General features: G+C 37.0%; 1 protein-coding gene across 1 annotated transcript; it reads right to left on the bottom strand.

Annotated features, from left to right (window-relative positions):
• Positions 1–3654: 3654 nt before the first annotated feature.
• LOC145997493 (uncharacterized) lies at positions 3655–9637 on the bottom strand. Its single transcript, XM_083134603.1, has 2 exons — positions 9416–9637; positions 3655–4714 (listed from the first exon to the last, which is right to left on the bottom strand). Exon 2 carries the CDS (start codon positions 4707–4709, stop codon positions 3924–3926), a length of 786 nt encoding a protein of 261 aa, XP_082990729.1. The 5' UTR covers positions 4710–4714; positions 9416–9637; the 3' UTR covers positions 3655–3923.
• Between the last annotated feature and the right edge of the window lie 5520 nt (positions 9638–15157).

Genomic DNA, 15157 nt, shown 5'->3' with positions numbered 1-15157 from the left:
GGGGCATGGTGCTGATCACATCACCACCACCTTCAGCCATCAGGGCATGGCCCTAACTCCACACCCCTTATGCACCTTCATGCCATGGTACAAAGTTCAGTGGAGCACTTTACCACTGCATTAGACCATACATGGTGTAGGATATCACATAATAAAACCACGTAATTAATTACTGTCCATAGATTTATTATGACTGAATACTAATTTTTTGCCCCCAAAATATCTTGATAACTTTGTATTCCTGACTCAGTGTCCCCCATTTAAATTCATCATCTTCAGATTACATTACAAGCATACAAGTATTGACTCTCAGAGGGAACTGCTGAACTGCAGTGGTTACATCTCACTAAAATGGATAGAACAGGTTTTACACACAAAATTCACAAATTGGCACACAGTATTTCCAAGTATGCCACCCATTTGTTGTTTCTGAAAGCTGAAACATAGCAACAACAAACAAACCCAAAGAAAGGAACAGCTAGTTTAGGCTTATTTGAGTAACAGGTGGATGATGTAATATTTTGGACATTAAATGCTTTCTCTAGTCATATCGGTGTAAAATCGTTTAAAAGCATAAAACAAATATGGACAGGAAACCACAAATAATAGGGAAGAGGAGAAACTTGTGTGGATACGTTATGGAACGACCGCAAGGTAGAGGACCTTTCACCAAAAGCCTCTGCGCACCTTCCCTTTCACCAGTTTAACTGGGGCCATAAGGAAGCATGCTCCACACTGCCCCTTCCCTCCACACACAAGTATGATGCACAGGAGTTGCGGATCTGCACGAGTCTTTTTGCCTGTGGTTCCACTATGCCAACACGTCAGCTGACAACTTCACTTTTTTTTAAAAACTGAAAGGTGGCCATGCATACGGTTACCAGGACGTCCACTTTTTTCCCGGACATGTCCTACATATAAACCTTATATCCGGCATCCGGGAGGAATTTGAAAAAAATCACACATGTTCTACATTTTGAGCATCACATAATTTGAATTAAGAAAATATGTGCTTCGGTCGAAAAAAGAGTAATCAAAGGAAACATCATGCATTAACATTCTGTGGAGTGCACTCCCACACCCAATGGTGAAATTAATTTTTATTCAGACACTGCACAAAATAAAATAAAAAATTCAAGTTATCTTGACATGTTGCTTCATATTATTTCAAGATATGTTAATTCCTGAATATATGCTTGTCATTCCAGGTAATAATGCAAATGTTGGGAGAGTATTTTTATTTTAATGTCAGCACAATGTACTAATGGATGAAAGAAAAATTACTCAAGAGTGTGAAAAAGGTTTGGTACTGGTTCAGAAGTATATTTTGACTAAATCTGAAATATTAAAGAGAATTTGGCTTCTCTGAGAATATGAAAACACGTGCGATAAGAAATTGATTATTGATTAGAAGTCTGGGAATTTGGTAACTAAGAAATCCTTAAAAATCATTATTTTTTTTAAACTGAAAATGTGTTAATTTGTTTACAGTATTTAGTAACATTTTGGGATACGAAATCCTACTTCTACCTTGTAGTGATCTGTTAACCCTAGGCATGCAAGATGGGTCTATTAATGCATCCTGAACTGTATTTGGCAGATTAGCATCTAGACTCGCAGCCAGTATAATCATATGTGGAGCTTGTGTTGGTCCTCCCTATATATTTGTGATTGTCCATTCATCCTCATCTTCGTGATTAGCCAAAAGGACAGAAAAGTGAAATGAAATAAACTAAATCAATCAATTAGTCATTGTGATAGCAAAAATTCTTGACCATGAGTATAATTTATTGACTTTTGCAAAATATTGAAGGTTTGTTTCTACGACACATGTCGCTTGTCACTTCAGTCTGGCAGATGACATCATATCGCACACCGAACTTCAGTATCCCTTCAAAAAAGTGAAATATTTTGCATGGTTTATGAATATTGTTGTTCATGAATGTTTTAGTTTTTGCTTGCAGAAACGTGAATGTGTTATTGTGAGTAAAGTATGTCTGTTACCTTACCATGAAACTGAACAGCCCGAAGGATTCATGCAAGTGAATGTAGCATATAATATGATGTTCCACAACAGCAGCTAAAATTTCAAGTCAATAGGTGAAGAATGTTAGGTTTGGAGCCGATAGAATTTTCCAATGCTACTTTCGCTATTTTACAGTGCATACAAACAGATTTTACTAAAAGAAAGCAGCGACGGCAGGTTTTTATTTATGCAGGCCATTATTTGGGATCAAATAACTAACTAACTCTCTAGCCATCTTGAACCTGAAGGTTCATGGCTGCAGCAACACAGGCCTTCCATCTGCCCCTATCCTGAGCAAGATCTATATACTCTTTTTCCATCCCTACCAATTTCCTTTAGGTCCATCTCAATGATACCCCTCCATCTTCGTCTTCCTACTGGTCTCTTACCATCAGGTTTCCCAACAAGAATAGTGTAGCCCGCCTAAGTCTTCCTGATTTAACTACAAATTATGTACTTCTAAATTATATAACCTTCTCCACTCACTTGTCTCCTCATCCCTTTTAGGTCCAAATATTATCCTCAGGATCTTATTTTCAAATACTCTCAATTTATGTTCCTCTTTGAATGTAAGGGACCAAGTTTAGCATCCATATAATATTACAGGCAAAATTACTGTTTTGTATATTTTCACTTTTAGTTTCTTAGATTTTAAAGGAGAAGACAAAAGTTTATGCATTTCCTCAATTAAGCCTGCTTTCTATTTCCTCTTTATCATCATTTTCATGTGTTAGTATTACTCCTAAGTACTTGAATTTGGAAACTGGCTCAAACGAGTTGTTATAAATAATTAGATTTTGATTATTACCTAACACTTCCTTTTTGATTGATTGAGTCGGTGTTTTAAGTCCACTTTATGCACAGTAAGGCTAATCGGGACTGGACCTACAGTTTAAAGTGGGCTCTGAACCACTATGTGCCTCCAACCTAACACTTGTCGGCCTGTAAGCATATATTTAGTTTTCTCTTTGCTAACTTCCAATCCTATGTCTTTAGCTGCTTTAAAAAATATTTTAGCATTATTCTAAATTGTATTTACATCATCCCTCGGTAAGTTTCAATCATCTGCATATGCTGACAGCTGTGTCACACCATTTAATTTTAGTCCTTTGTTAGTTTCTTTGTTGTTTGTGTTTTTTCACATGCTGGAGTCTTATATATTGCATAAAACATCAAAATCTGTCAATTAAAAAAAACTGACCTAATACTAGGGGGAGGGGGGGCAGTGGATCAACGGCCCCCTAACTTCTATGACAAGCACCTACGAAAGCTGGCTGCACAGTCCTGCAGCTGCCTTAACAATTTCAGGGACTGTATCCAAAGCATCCAACAGTGAAAATAATCTGAACGTCATAAAAACTTGGGTGGGTTTCTTTAAACAGACAATATTTTTCACAAACATTTCTATTACATGTGAGCAAATCTGTCACAATTGTACTGTTAGAGATGTGTACAGAATTTTTCAACTATTCTTGCTTTGTAAGGTTCAAATTATATCAGCAATGAACATCCAAAATCACCATCTTTCAATGAAATTTTCTGTAGAGAGCAACGCACACTTTGCAGAAGAAGACCCACAACAAATATTGTTCACTTTTAGCAACCATAGAAAGAAAAACAGATATGCACAAGGAATTATACATGTTTCTTTAAAAGCATTTGTTTAACACAAAAATGGTGAACATAATGCCAACACACTTGCAAATAGTGTTACACCTAATTTATCCGCTTCACAAGTACAACTATTTAAAGTCCATAATTCTTAACATCCTTCACTGGAAAATTTCACAATTTACAACTCCATGTGTTATGTCAAAACATGTATCAAAGTTTCAATGGAAAAAGATACTCAAGACCTGGAAATGCATAAAAGTGCTCATAAAATAATAAATACCTTTTACTCATTGACATATAGACACTGCATTCCCTTTGCCACGGACTCCAGCTCGTGGCTCGATTGCACCATGCTATCTTCTATCACGCTCACTGGGACACTTTCTAAAGATCGAGACTTGTACAGACTAGGATTGGTTGCCCTCGGCGAGCCTTTCTGAAACTCAATGTCACTAGGATCCGAGCTCTCGCTGGGAACGGACTTCACAGCGGCCTCGGTGTCGCCGTCAGCATTTTCACTTTTCGTTCGCACTCGCTCCTCCTTGTACCATGGCATGTCGTACGGCTTCAGGCGATAGTGTCTCGCGAAGCCGGAATTGTAATGCCGTGACGGCCTACAGCAGTTCTTTCTGGGCTTGTTCTCGGCACCTGCCCCGACGGCCACGCCCGTTATGTACTGAGTGTTCATTTGCAACACGCTAAATCCACCACCTAAATCGCCGAAACGCTCTGAATTTTTGGAACTTTTGACCATTCCGTCAGATCTTCCGATGAGATTGATGCAAGAATTTTCGTTATTTTCGATATCGGCGCTCGACAGGCATCCGCAGATCACGTTACCTGGAGTGTGCTTTTGTGAAGATCCCTGGCACGGTGAGACTTCATCTTGCGGAAGCGTTTCGCCCTCATCTGGAGCGACAACTTGCAGCGAAACGATGCTCTGTCGTTTGCGAAGCTTCTCTAACTTCTCACGAAGGTATTCCCGGCGGCTCTCGGTGACAGCGCTCAGCATCCCCAGCTCATGGAGAGCCGCATCCAGGCCAGACCAGGTCCCTTCACTTGTGTCCATCTAGTCTGTCAACAGAAGGAAAAGACAACTCTGAACTCATTGTTCTGTATCTTAGGTAAACGTAACCAACTGACTAATCTTTTTTAAAACATGCATACTGATCAAAAGTCATTTCAGGGTGGCTACAGACAAGCAGAAATGAAATTCCCTGACTTTTCCAGGACAAATTTTGATTTTTTTTCCCTGAATTTTGAACTAAATCCACGTATTTGTACATGGAAATAATAAACTCATACAGCTTCCAGGTATGGATTGCAATAAGTATCTATATTAGCTCACAAGAAATTGACTTCATTTCTCTATGATTTATATTCAAACTGGAGCCATACAGGATGCATAAAGATCATGATTTTTATTAAATCAAATCACGCTAAACATGCAATTTTTAAGAGTGGTGCTATTTTTTTGTGACAGACACTATATTAAAAAAATAAAATAGGAACATGCTCTTGATAACAGCATCTGTAAGTTTATATGCAAAGCTCGCCCACGAAGTAAGTTCTGATAGCATTTGAAAGTAGCACTAGTGGTCGGAGCACGACACACATATGCAAATAGGAAGGGACGGTATGTGCTGTGAAGGGAGTTGATTTAAAACAGTGCTGTACCCAGGCAAGCTATCTCCCGGTCCCCTTTTCCAGTTTTCCTGCTGACCAATTCGAGAAGTTGAAGGAAGAGATGAAAGTCGATATGCGTGAAGCTGGGGCCCCCACCTGAAGTGATGCATACAAGAGACCTCGTGCACTCTGCTACATGCACGACCCCATTGTCTGACCTTATTGTTGCTTATGATGCCCAGTCCTTGCACCTAACTCAATTGCCGGCAGATCTCTTGACATACATTTCGTCGGTGATGTTGCTGCACACAGTTCCACTTTTCGGAGGCAGATCCATGACATGGGCATACAAAATTTAGTACCTGAACAATGGTGATGAATATGTCAAAAAGTAAGTTTTGAATCACTGTAACTAATACAATAATTGTCAATTTCTACTGATGTCGTTCTTTTAATTTATGACTAATTTGAACTTACTTTCTGGATGCTCCTCATATAAAGCTCCAGCCTCTTAAATTCAGTAACAATATGAGAAACGTGAAAATTCAGTAGAGCTGGCTGAGGAAAGTAATGTTTTTTAGGATTGAATGATTATAGTATATTAAAATATTTACCAATTTATTACTTTATTCCATAATATTGGGCACTAACTTTGTAGATTAAAAATTATCTCTCCTGAGGTTAAAAGAATGAGGGAGAAGTGGGTGGGTCACAGTGTGAGTGTAGCAGAAAACTGAGACAGTCTGTTTTTCTTTTAACATTTACCCCTGCAGATTTTTCTTTCACTTTGTTGTGATATTATTAGAGTTGCAAGTGGTCAGAAGAAAAGGCTTTTTTGGGAACCCCAACTTCCACCACTTGTTTCTGGCATCGAGGTTGTGTTGGATGCATAATAGGGACCTAAAAGTTGACGCCAAGGGCTCGCGAGATTTCCCGTTCAAGTGTAGTGCTTCATTACGACCTCTTTAAAATAAAATGTCTGGCAGGTTCATTGCATCGCATCATAGTTTACCAAAAGAAACATTTGTCGAAAAAATATTCCCTGAGGAAAGTAATATGTTTTTTAGGATTGATTGATTATAGTGTATTAAAATATTTCCAGGTCTGTCGCCACCCTGTCACTCACATTAGATACAGTATGGGTCATTCCATGACAATTCAACCCAAAAATGGGGATTTTGGAACCCTTGATCTCACATTTTGATGAAACTTTGCACATTTAATCCTTCCATGATGGTGAGAAACCCCATATTTTTTTTTGTCTAATTTGTCTGGTTTAATTTTTATAGCCCCTCAAACTTTCAGTGATTTATCTTTTCTTCCATTCCCAGAGCCTCCAAGTGAGAGCTGCACTCTCCTGACAAAAAAATTCCATCTCCCTTATAAATGATTTAATCTTTTTGAAACTTCACAACAATGTTAAGCAAACAATAAGAACTCCAGAAAAAAAATATATCCACATATCTCATTTATATTTTAGTGCACTAATAAATTTTAAAAATATTATCTGATTTTTTGGACCGAAAACATGGTTTCAATTGTCATTGAAAGGGAAAGGTGCAACGCCAACACAAGTACTTTTAAAATGAAGTTAGATATATATATATATGATCTAACCTACCCAGAAATAAAATTGATGGCTTTTTCATTCCTTTTGAAAATGTGACAAAAATTAATTTCAATTTTTTTTTTTTTTAGAAAATGGCTATAGGATTTTATATTTTTTAAATTAACTCAAAATCTAAGAATCCAGCTTCAAAATTCCAATGTTTTAGAGCATAAAATTTTAAATAATGTTTTCATGGATGTGTGGAAGGCAGGATAAGGTTGGGATCATGCCCTTCCCTAGAAAATGAATGTCAACCTAAAAGTATCTATTTCACACACACAATTTTATTGCAATCAGTCATTTGTGTTTATTACTGTACAGATATTGCAAGACCATCATATCTTCATGTAAACGAAATGTTTCTTTCAGGTGGCAACGCTATTGTGGGAAAATATGTCTTGTTTACCCCCCCCCCCCACCCTTCTCCCTGCAAAAAAAATCCTGCAGACATCCTGTACTTTCTAATTATTTTATTGAGAACATACCCTTACAATTACTTATATTAGTTTATTGACATTTATTAGGTAAATGGCACATTTTGAAAAGCATGAAATGAAATTAATGAAGAATGTACAGTGGGATCCATGAGTATTACCGCACAAATTGTGCATGACTATTTTCATTAATTTTTCCATTGCATCCTGTGTGTTTTTAAGCGATGGATTTTTATGTGTGCTGGTGCAGAAGTTGTCAACAGCTTTGTTTTCAGTTTTCTTTGAATGCTTGAAGCTCTTATTGGACCAAATAAGGTGCACAACATGGTGATGGACAATTTGCATGGTAATACTCATGGATCCCACTGTACCTTGTATTATAACTTGTAGATTTGATTGCTTTTGTGACTTTGGTGCCAATAATACTGATTTCCCTTTGGGCACCATCCTCTGGTTGAACTGAGTTGGAATGACCCGTAAGTGTTTCCTGTGCATAATACAAACTGATATCTACATGCAGACGTGTAGCAAATTCATATGTTTTAGAACAGCTTGTGAGTATGGCAAATAACTAAAAATGTAAATTTACCGAATTGCGAAAAATTTGAAAACGAAAGTGTTCCTAAAAATACATTAAGACATAATGTTCAAAACATCAGAAATAATATTCAAAATAGCACCAACTTGATTCATAACTTACAAATTTTTACATGTTTTACAAGTAAAGGTACCCCTGGCATATGGGGTAATGTGGAGGTAGAGCTCCACATATTCTTGATCTCGACCATAGTTGGAATAAAGTTATCGGCATCATGCCCAGCCCCCCCCCCCCCCCGGTACACACTGATAGGAGGCTGGATGGGCCTCGGAGCATGCAGAAACAGCAAAATGACTGGAAAAATCCCTGGGCCAGATTACCTGCTATGGGATACAAACCCAGGTCATCCATGTTATAGCCATATGCTCTACCAACTGAGCTACCTGTTACCATGAATATAAACCATGTGTATTGGTGTTTGAAGGGTTTATAAGTTTCACAGAATTTTGATTATTTACAATTAAAATGCTCATTGTGACAAATGCCACTCTTCTTGAACTGCCGATAATTTGTAAGTTATAATCAAATTTGTGTATCTTTTGAATTTCTGATGAACACTATGTCCTCATTATGTTTTACAGGGTTTTGTGTTTTTGTTACTGTATCAAAGTTAGACTTGTGTTACATTAATGTATGTGTTATTTTTAACTGAAACTGATTTTTGTAACTTCGAGTGTAGTTTTCTTTATACTGCTTACAACAAACAATATCTCTAATTTCTACATATCTCTGATCCTCATTTGTGGGATTTCTACTTCCTTTGCATTGTTCCAAGTTGACAATTTTGTGGCATTACTGTAGTTAGGTCTGATTTAATTTTGGTTAAATATCATATCATTATAGTTTCATAAAATACCTCTAGAAGGGTATCAAACGAAGATTTACCATCATGTACTACTGGTAGCATTCGATGAACATAAAGTGTAGAAAGAGCCATCACACTTTACTTACAAAATTAGCACAGCTAAGCTTGTTACATTCAAGACTTGATTGATTGAGTTCATTTTACTTCGCGTTTTGTGCCTCTTGGCTAATTGGTGAAGATGGGGATGAGTGATGAAATTGATGAATGGACATTCACAAACAACCAAGCCCGACCAGGATTCGAACCCGGGACCCTTGGCGTCGCAGCGCGATGTGCTAACCACTCGGCCACAGGGTCGGGCTACATTCAAGACTTACCAACTCAGATATATAATTACTAATTTTAAGAAAGTTGAATTCTTACAGTATATTCAGTTTTAATCAGTTCCGATTGATTTCTTATTAACGTACCAAAGTATTAAGGATAATCAGCATTTATTGACCACATTCCAGGGGTGGAAATCAATAATTGCGATAACCAGAGCTTCTTGCATAGCTTTAATGCAACAAGATATATGCTAATATGTTAAATGTTCACAAGATCACCAAAACCTTCTTGCAGATGGTACATTCACCTTTCGTAGTGACTGCGATATAACAGGACTGATGAACTAAATTCCAATAATAATTAAACAATTTCTTACCGACTTTATTGTATCTCATGATAAACAACTTCTAGTAATGGAATATCAATTTCTGGAACCTTATATACTGGCCACAGCTTCACCATCATTTTATTTGCGAGAACTTAAACATTTTTTAGTCACGTATACAAGCACAGAGAAATTTGTGCTTCTCTGTGATACAAGTATGTTTACAGTTTGGGTCACAGACTATTCGGCTACGAGTATTCGATGTTCTGCTAGACCGTGATGGACAGGAAGTAAGATAACAGCGACGTCAAAAACGGGTCTAACTGATCGCACACGGTATCGAACACAAGCCTCGCCCTCAGTCTTTCTGACATTACGGCCTCTAACAAACTTAATTATTTTGATGTCACAAGCCGGAGGGCGGGTCGGAGCTCAATAGCGTGTGCTAAAAGTGATCCTTAAAAATCCTCTTGCAGAGTTCCGGCAATAAAAATGCAGAATGAAAGAAGGTAATTGTTCCAGCATTGCGGTGGAAACGGGAGGATTAGAACTTAGTATGGTACTAATCTGATATTCCCCGGACAGATTTCTTCATTACTACTTACGGTAATAAGTTCCTGTAGCATTGTCTAAGATCTGGAAAGTGTTTTGTGTGATGTAACGGATTTCATTAAGTGTTAAGTATCCCCGAAACGGCTGGAATTCTTTTATTTTCTTGTTTTTCACATTGGCCGTATTCTGCATTCCTAGGAATTAAAATTTCAGTAACCACCAAACGTCTCTAATTCCCTTATTTTCGTATTTTTCACATTGATACTTACGTATTCTGCATTCCTAAGGGTTCTTCAAGTTCGCGTTTAGTTTTTTGCACGCAAATAATCTCAATTTTCGAAATATCAAGTATTTTTATTTTGTTCGCTTTCGCTTGCGTTACACGCGATATGGCGGAGAAATCTTGACTAGCGTAGTCCATGATCAGTGGTTATGCAGTGTTGCAACCTTCTTCATAGAAAAATACCTACTTTCGTGTTACTGATTTTGTATTTTTTTCCAGGTTCAAAAACCCCACGAACCATGCATGGCAAGGTTAGGTTAGGTTCTGTTAGGTTAGGCAAACATAGTTAAATTTGATTTTCAAAATTATAAATTTTTTTTGTGGTTCGTAAACCCCACAAACCATGCACGCATAGCCCCACGAACCATTCATAAATAGCCCCACAAACCATTCACGGATAGCCCCACGAACCATTCATAAATAGCCCCATGAACCATTCACGGATAGCCCCACGAACCATTCGAAATAGCCCCATGAACCATTCATAAATAGCCCCACAAACCATTCATAGATAACCCCACGAACCATTCATAAATAGCCCCATGAACCATTTACGAATAGCCCCACGAACCATTCACGGATAGCCCCACGAACCATTCACGGATAGCCCCACGAAGCATTCACGGATAACCCCACGAACCATTCATAAATAGCCTTAGAGATATTGGGCGAAGGGGGGGGGGGGTTATAACCCCCATTAACCTCACATTGAGCATGCCACTGATCCTGTGCACGTCATGTTGTCGCAAGTTCGTAATCAGAAATGATGAACAGTAACTCACGTTTATTTACGTTCTAGAACTGTTACACAGTTACAAAACAACGTATTTGGAAACACTGACCGGTTGTTATGTCATGAAATGCTCACAAATATTTGGTTCACGTAGTAGACGGACATCAAGGGAACAGCTTTCGTGCATCGGAGTGACATTAATGTCGAAAATTACATGATTTACCAGAAAAAAAAATCAAGGAGGTGAAAACAAACTTCCAAGACCTTCCTAAAGTATAAATAAACCCATTTCGGTAAGTACTTTCTCCTGTAAAATTGAAGAAATACGTTTTGGGGATAAAAAAATTTTACCGTTTAAGGTTTTATTTTCAAATACAAAATTTTATAAACTAGAAGAGGTTGTTCTCTTGACTAGAAATTACCATTTTCTGGAAAATTGGAGATTGTGTTTGCCAAACATTTTTGTAGCTGATGTGATTAAGGTTTATCATGATCAATGTAGACATTTTGGTGTTGATAAAGTAGTAAATAGGCTGATAAAATCACTTGTTTGGAGAGGGATGAGAAAGGATGTGAGAAATTTGATAAATGACTGTGTTATCTGTGCTAAAACTAAACCAGATAAACACCCTGTTAAAGCCAAATTGGGTATGCATGTCATTAATACCATAAGGGAGCAAGTATTTGTAGATTTGCAAGGCCAGTTGCCTACTGGGCCTCGTAGAGAGAAATTTTTGTTAACAGTTTTGGATGGGTTTTCTAGGTATTTAGTTGCTTAAGCTATACCAAACGCTACTACAGAAAAAGTTCTGGATAAGCTGGTTAATTGTTACTTTGTTCATTTGGGTATACCAAAAAAATTGATTTGCAATAGAGGGTCTTGTTTTATTAGTAAACAGTTCAAACAGAAAATGAAAGAGTTTGGTGTTGAGATATATTACTGTAGCAGTTATCATCCTAAAACCAATTTAGTAGAACGTGCTCACCAGGAGATTAACCGACTCATGAGAATATATTGTGAAGACATGGATAAAGATTGGCCGTTGTATGTTAGTACAATTGTTAACTTATTGAATTATTCCATAAATGAAACTTTAGGAGAAGCTCCTGTCTCAGTACATTTAAATGAACAGATTGATGGAAATTTGAAAGCTACATTTGGAATCGAAAATGAAATTAATGTCAACTGGAGTAATAAACTAAAAATGGTGAAAGTCAAAACTTGTGAAAAAAGAGAAATTTGTAGATAAATATGCTGAAAAAGAAGTAGGTAGAACTGAAATTGTAGAAGGTGATTTAGTATTTTTGAAGACTCATAAGTAGGGCTAGGATTTTGATGACCTAAAAATTCGTAAAAAATGCCCTTAAAAAGATGCATTTATGACCTAAAAACCGTTAAAAATTCCAAAGTAAAATTTTATTTGCACTTCAAATTACAGCAACTCTAGTATGCAACTTTTGACAAATTATGAGAGGTTACTGTTCAGTTTTGAGTTGCAGTGTGTAACGAATATTTTCTGTAAATTTTCAAAAAGAAATGAATGACGATTGTCAGCTAGCACACTTTTATACATAGAAAAGCTCCTTTCAACATCAACAGAGGTAATAGGGGCATATTTAAAACATAGAATGTCACTTGGTTCTAATTCGGTTTCAGAGTCTGGCAATGAAAACGTTTTCCCACACAATACGTCACGAATAGAACATAGTATTGTGTATCCTGCATTTTTCCCTAGCACTTTCTGCATCTTTTCTCTCACTTGTATTCCAACAGTACCTGGAACTGCTTCCAAATTATCCTGAACTTTGTTAAGGACATTAACTTGATCAACCAATGTAGCTCCAGATGTCTCGAGTGAAGTTATGGCAGAAGGTAGGAAGCCGAAGTTGGACTTTATATAGCATAATTTTCCCTCCAATTCGGGATCAGCCAAGAGTTCCTGTGCTTGTCTTACACACAATGCTTCACTGCTGTCGAACGAGGTTACAACTTCTTTCACAACTTTATAATTTTCACAATAGTAACCACAAGCCTCTAACCATGTACCCCATCTAGTAAGAATAGGAGCTGGTGGCAAAGGCACATCAGGTGCATGAGACCTAAAAGCTAACACTCGTGATGGGGACTTGAGGAAAATCTTCTTAATGTTTGCAATCAGTTGGTCTACATCAGGAAAGTGACTTCGCAATTCTTCAGCAATACGGTGACACGCATGTGCAAGACATGTTACATGTACCATTTTCGAGTACAGACCTTTGAGAGAATTCCCTGCTTTAACCATGTACGGTGCCGCATCTGTTATGAAAAGCAACACCTTGTCATATTGAATGCCGTCGGGCCACAATAACTGCATCACGTTATTGAAAACTTTGCTGATCGTTGAATAATTCACTTTCTCTAGACATTCACAATTTATTAGAAACACTTGAGTAGACTCGGATTCCTGCATCGTACCAATCACTACATTTGCAATGTACCGTCCGAGTGAGTCGGTACTTTCGTCAATTGACACCCATATTTTTTTACCATGAATTTTCTGCCGAATTTGATCCATTGTTTGGTTGTTCTTGACATAATTTTTCCTTAGCGTGGAAGAATCTGGTATCGATTTCCCAGTATGTTTTTCCAAAAATGCTCGAAGTTTAGGATTATTTAGTTTACTTAGAGGAATGTCAGCAGAAATAAAAACGTCGCACAGTTCTTCAGAAATAACAGAGGATTTGGAGGAACACTCACCCATTAACAATTGCACCGTCCTCTTCTGATCTTGAATTTGCTTCAGAGCTGCCTTGTGTTTCTCGCGGTTGATATGTTGCTCCACCATGAATTTCTTTTCCGCAGCAACTCTTACACCACAAAGCTGACAGAATAATACTGATCCGTCCGTACTGAACGTATTTTCACCATACTGGGACACAAACTGTTTTAATTTGTACTATGTACTTTGCTTGGTTTTTGGCATCTTGTCCAATGCTTCGAAAACCTGCTCTACTGAACACTGCACCAAAGTAAATTCTCGCAATAAACAGGAACTTCGACAATGGCCAGATCACACGTTCCATCCATTCACTTTCAAGGAACACAGCAATTGGTCTGAGCAGATTAGAAGATAAGATTAGGCAGGGCAACGACTTTCTTCTCCTGGGGCAAAATTGCGAGCTGTTTTGAACTTCTAACAATTGAATTTCATTGTAAGGAAATCGTTATATTCGTGTTGTTTATTTTCTTCTGAGACGGATGGAAGGTCGCTGCGGTTTCATATATTTTAAATTGTCAAGGGAAGATATGAAATAATAGGGTATTTATTCATCTTAATCCTTTCACGTTAATGCTGCCCATGCAATCGCAGCGTACAAGTGCTCTGGAAAAGTAAGAAAATAAAAAAATGACTTAAAATGCCAAAAAATGACTTATACAACCCATAATGGCAAAAAATGCAAAAAAATGCCCCAACAAATAGTGCTTAAAAGTTTCAGCACGACATGAAACATATAAATATTAAAAGATTTGGGTTTCTTATTCACCAGAAAAAAATATGCAATTTCATCAAAATCCTAGCCCTACTCATAAGCATAGTTCATTAATTGATAAAAAGATTGCTAAATATTTTGACTTGTTTAGAGGGCCTTATTATTGTATGAAACAAACTAGAAATGGAGTTTTTGATCTATTGGATATGTGATACTGAGGAGTTGGTAAGTGACCAACATGTAGAAAACCTTAAGTTATGGAGATGTTCAAGGGAAAAGAAAATTGAGTACTGTAAAAAATTGAATGTTACAATGTAATAGGCTAGGTTTTGAAAACCGAAAAATACTTTTAATTTGAATTTAGAACATACTAAGTTTTAGAGCTTTCAATGAGAATTTGAAGAATATTTAGTAATTAGTTGATTAGGAAAGAAAAGTGTAGTGTAGTTGCTTGTATAAATGTTAATATGTTTAAAGGTTAATTTTTAGGATAAGAGTGTTAAGTTGTTTTTTAAGTGTAATGAAAGGAAGGGTGTTGTCGAGTTATTGTATGTAAAAAAAAAAAGATAATTTTATATTTTAGATAAAAATTAGAATATAGGTTCCTATGGGTTTGTTATATTATTGGTGTATTTAGAGAAATGTGTTTCATAAGAACTTGATATGTTATTATGTATTAATTATTGTTAGGTAAAAAATGTACTACTTCAAAGGATAAAGGAGGGTGGAAAATAAGGGATTTACTTAATATTCT

This window comes from Lepisma saccharinum, chromosome 13 (genome assembly GCF_977018435.1).
Source record: "Lepisma saccharinum chromosome 13, izLepSacc3.1, whole genome shotgun sequence".
Lineage (NCBI taxonomy): Eukaryota > Metazoa > Arthropoda > Insecta > Zygentoma > Lepismatidae > Lepisma > Lepisma saccharinum.
The sequence above is the reverse complement of the archived record's forward strand: the minus strand, read 5'-3'. Positions and strand labels throughout refer to the sequence as shown.

Coding starts and splice junctions, on each gene's coding strand:
- LOC145997493 (XM_083134603.1), bottom strand. CDS start 4,709: ATGGACACAAGTGAAGGGACCTGGTCTGGCCTGGATGCGGCTCTCCAT.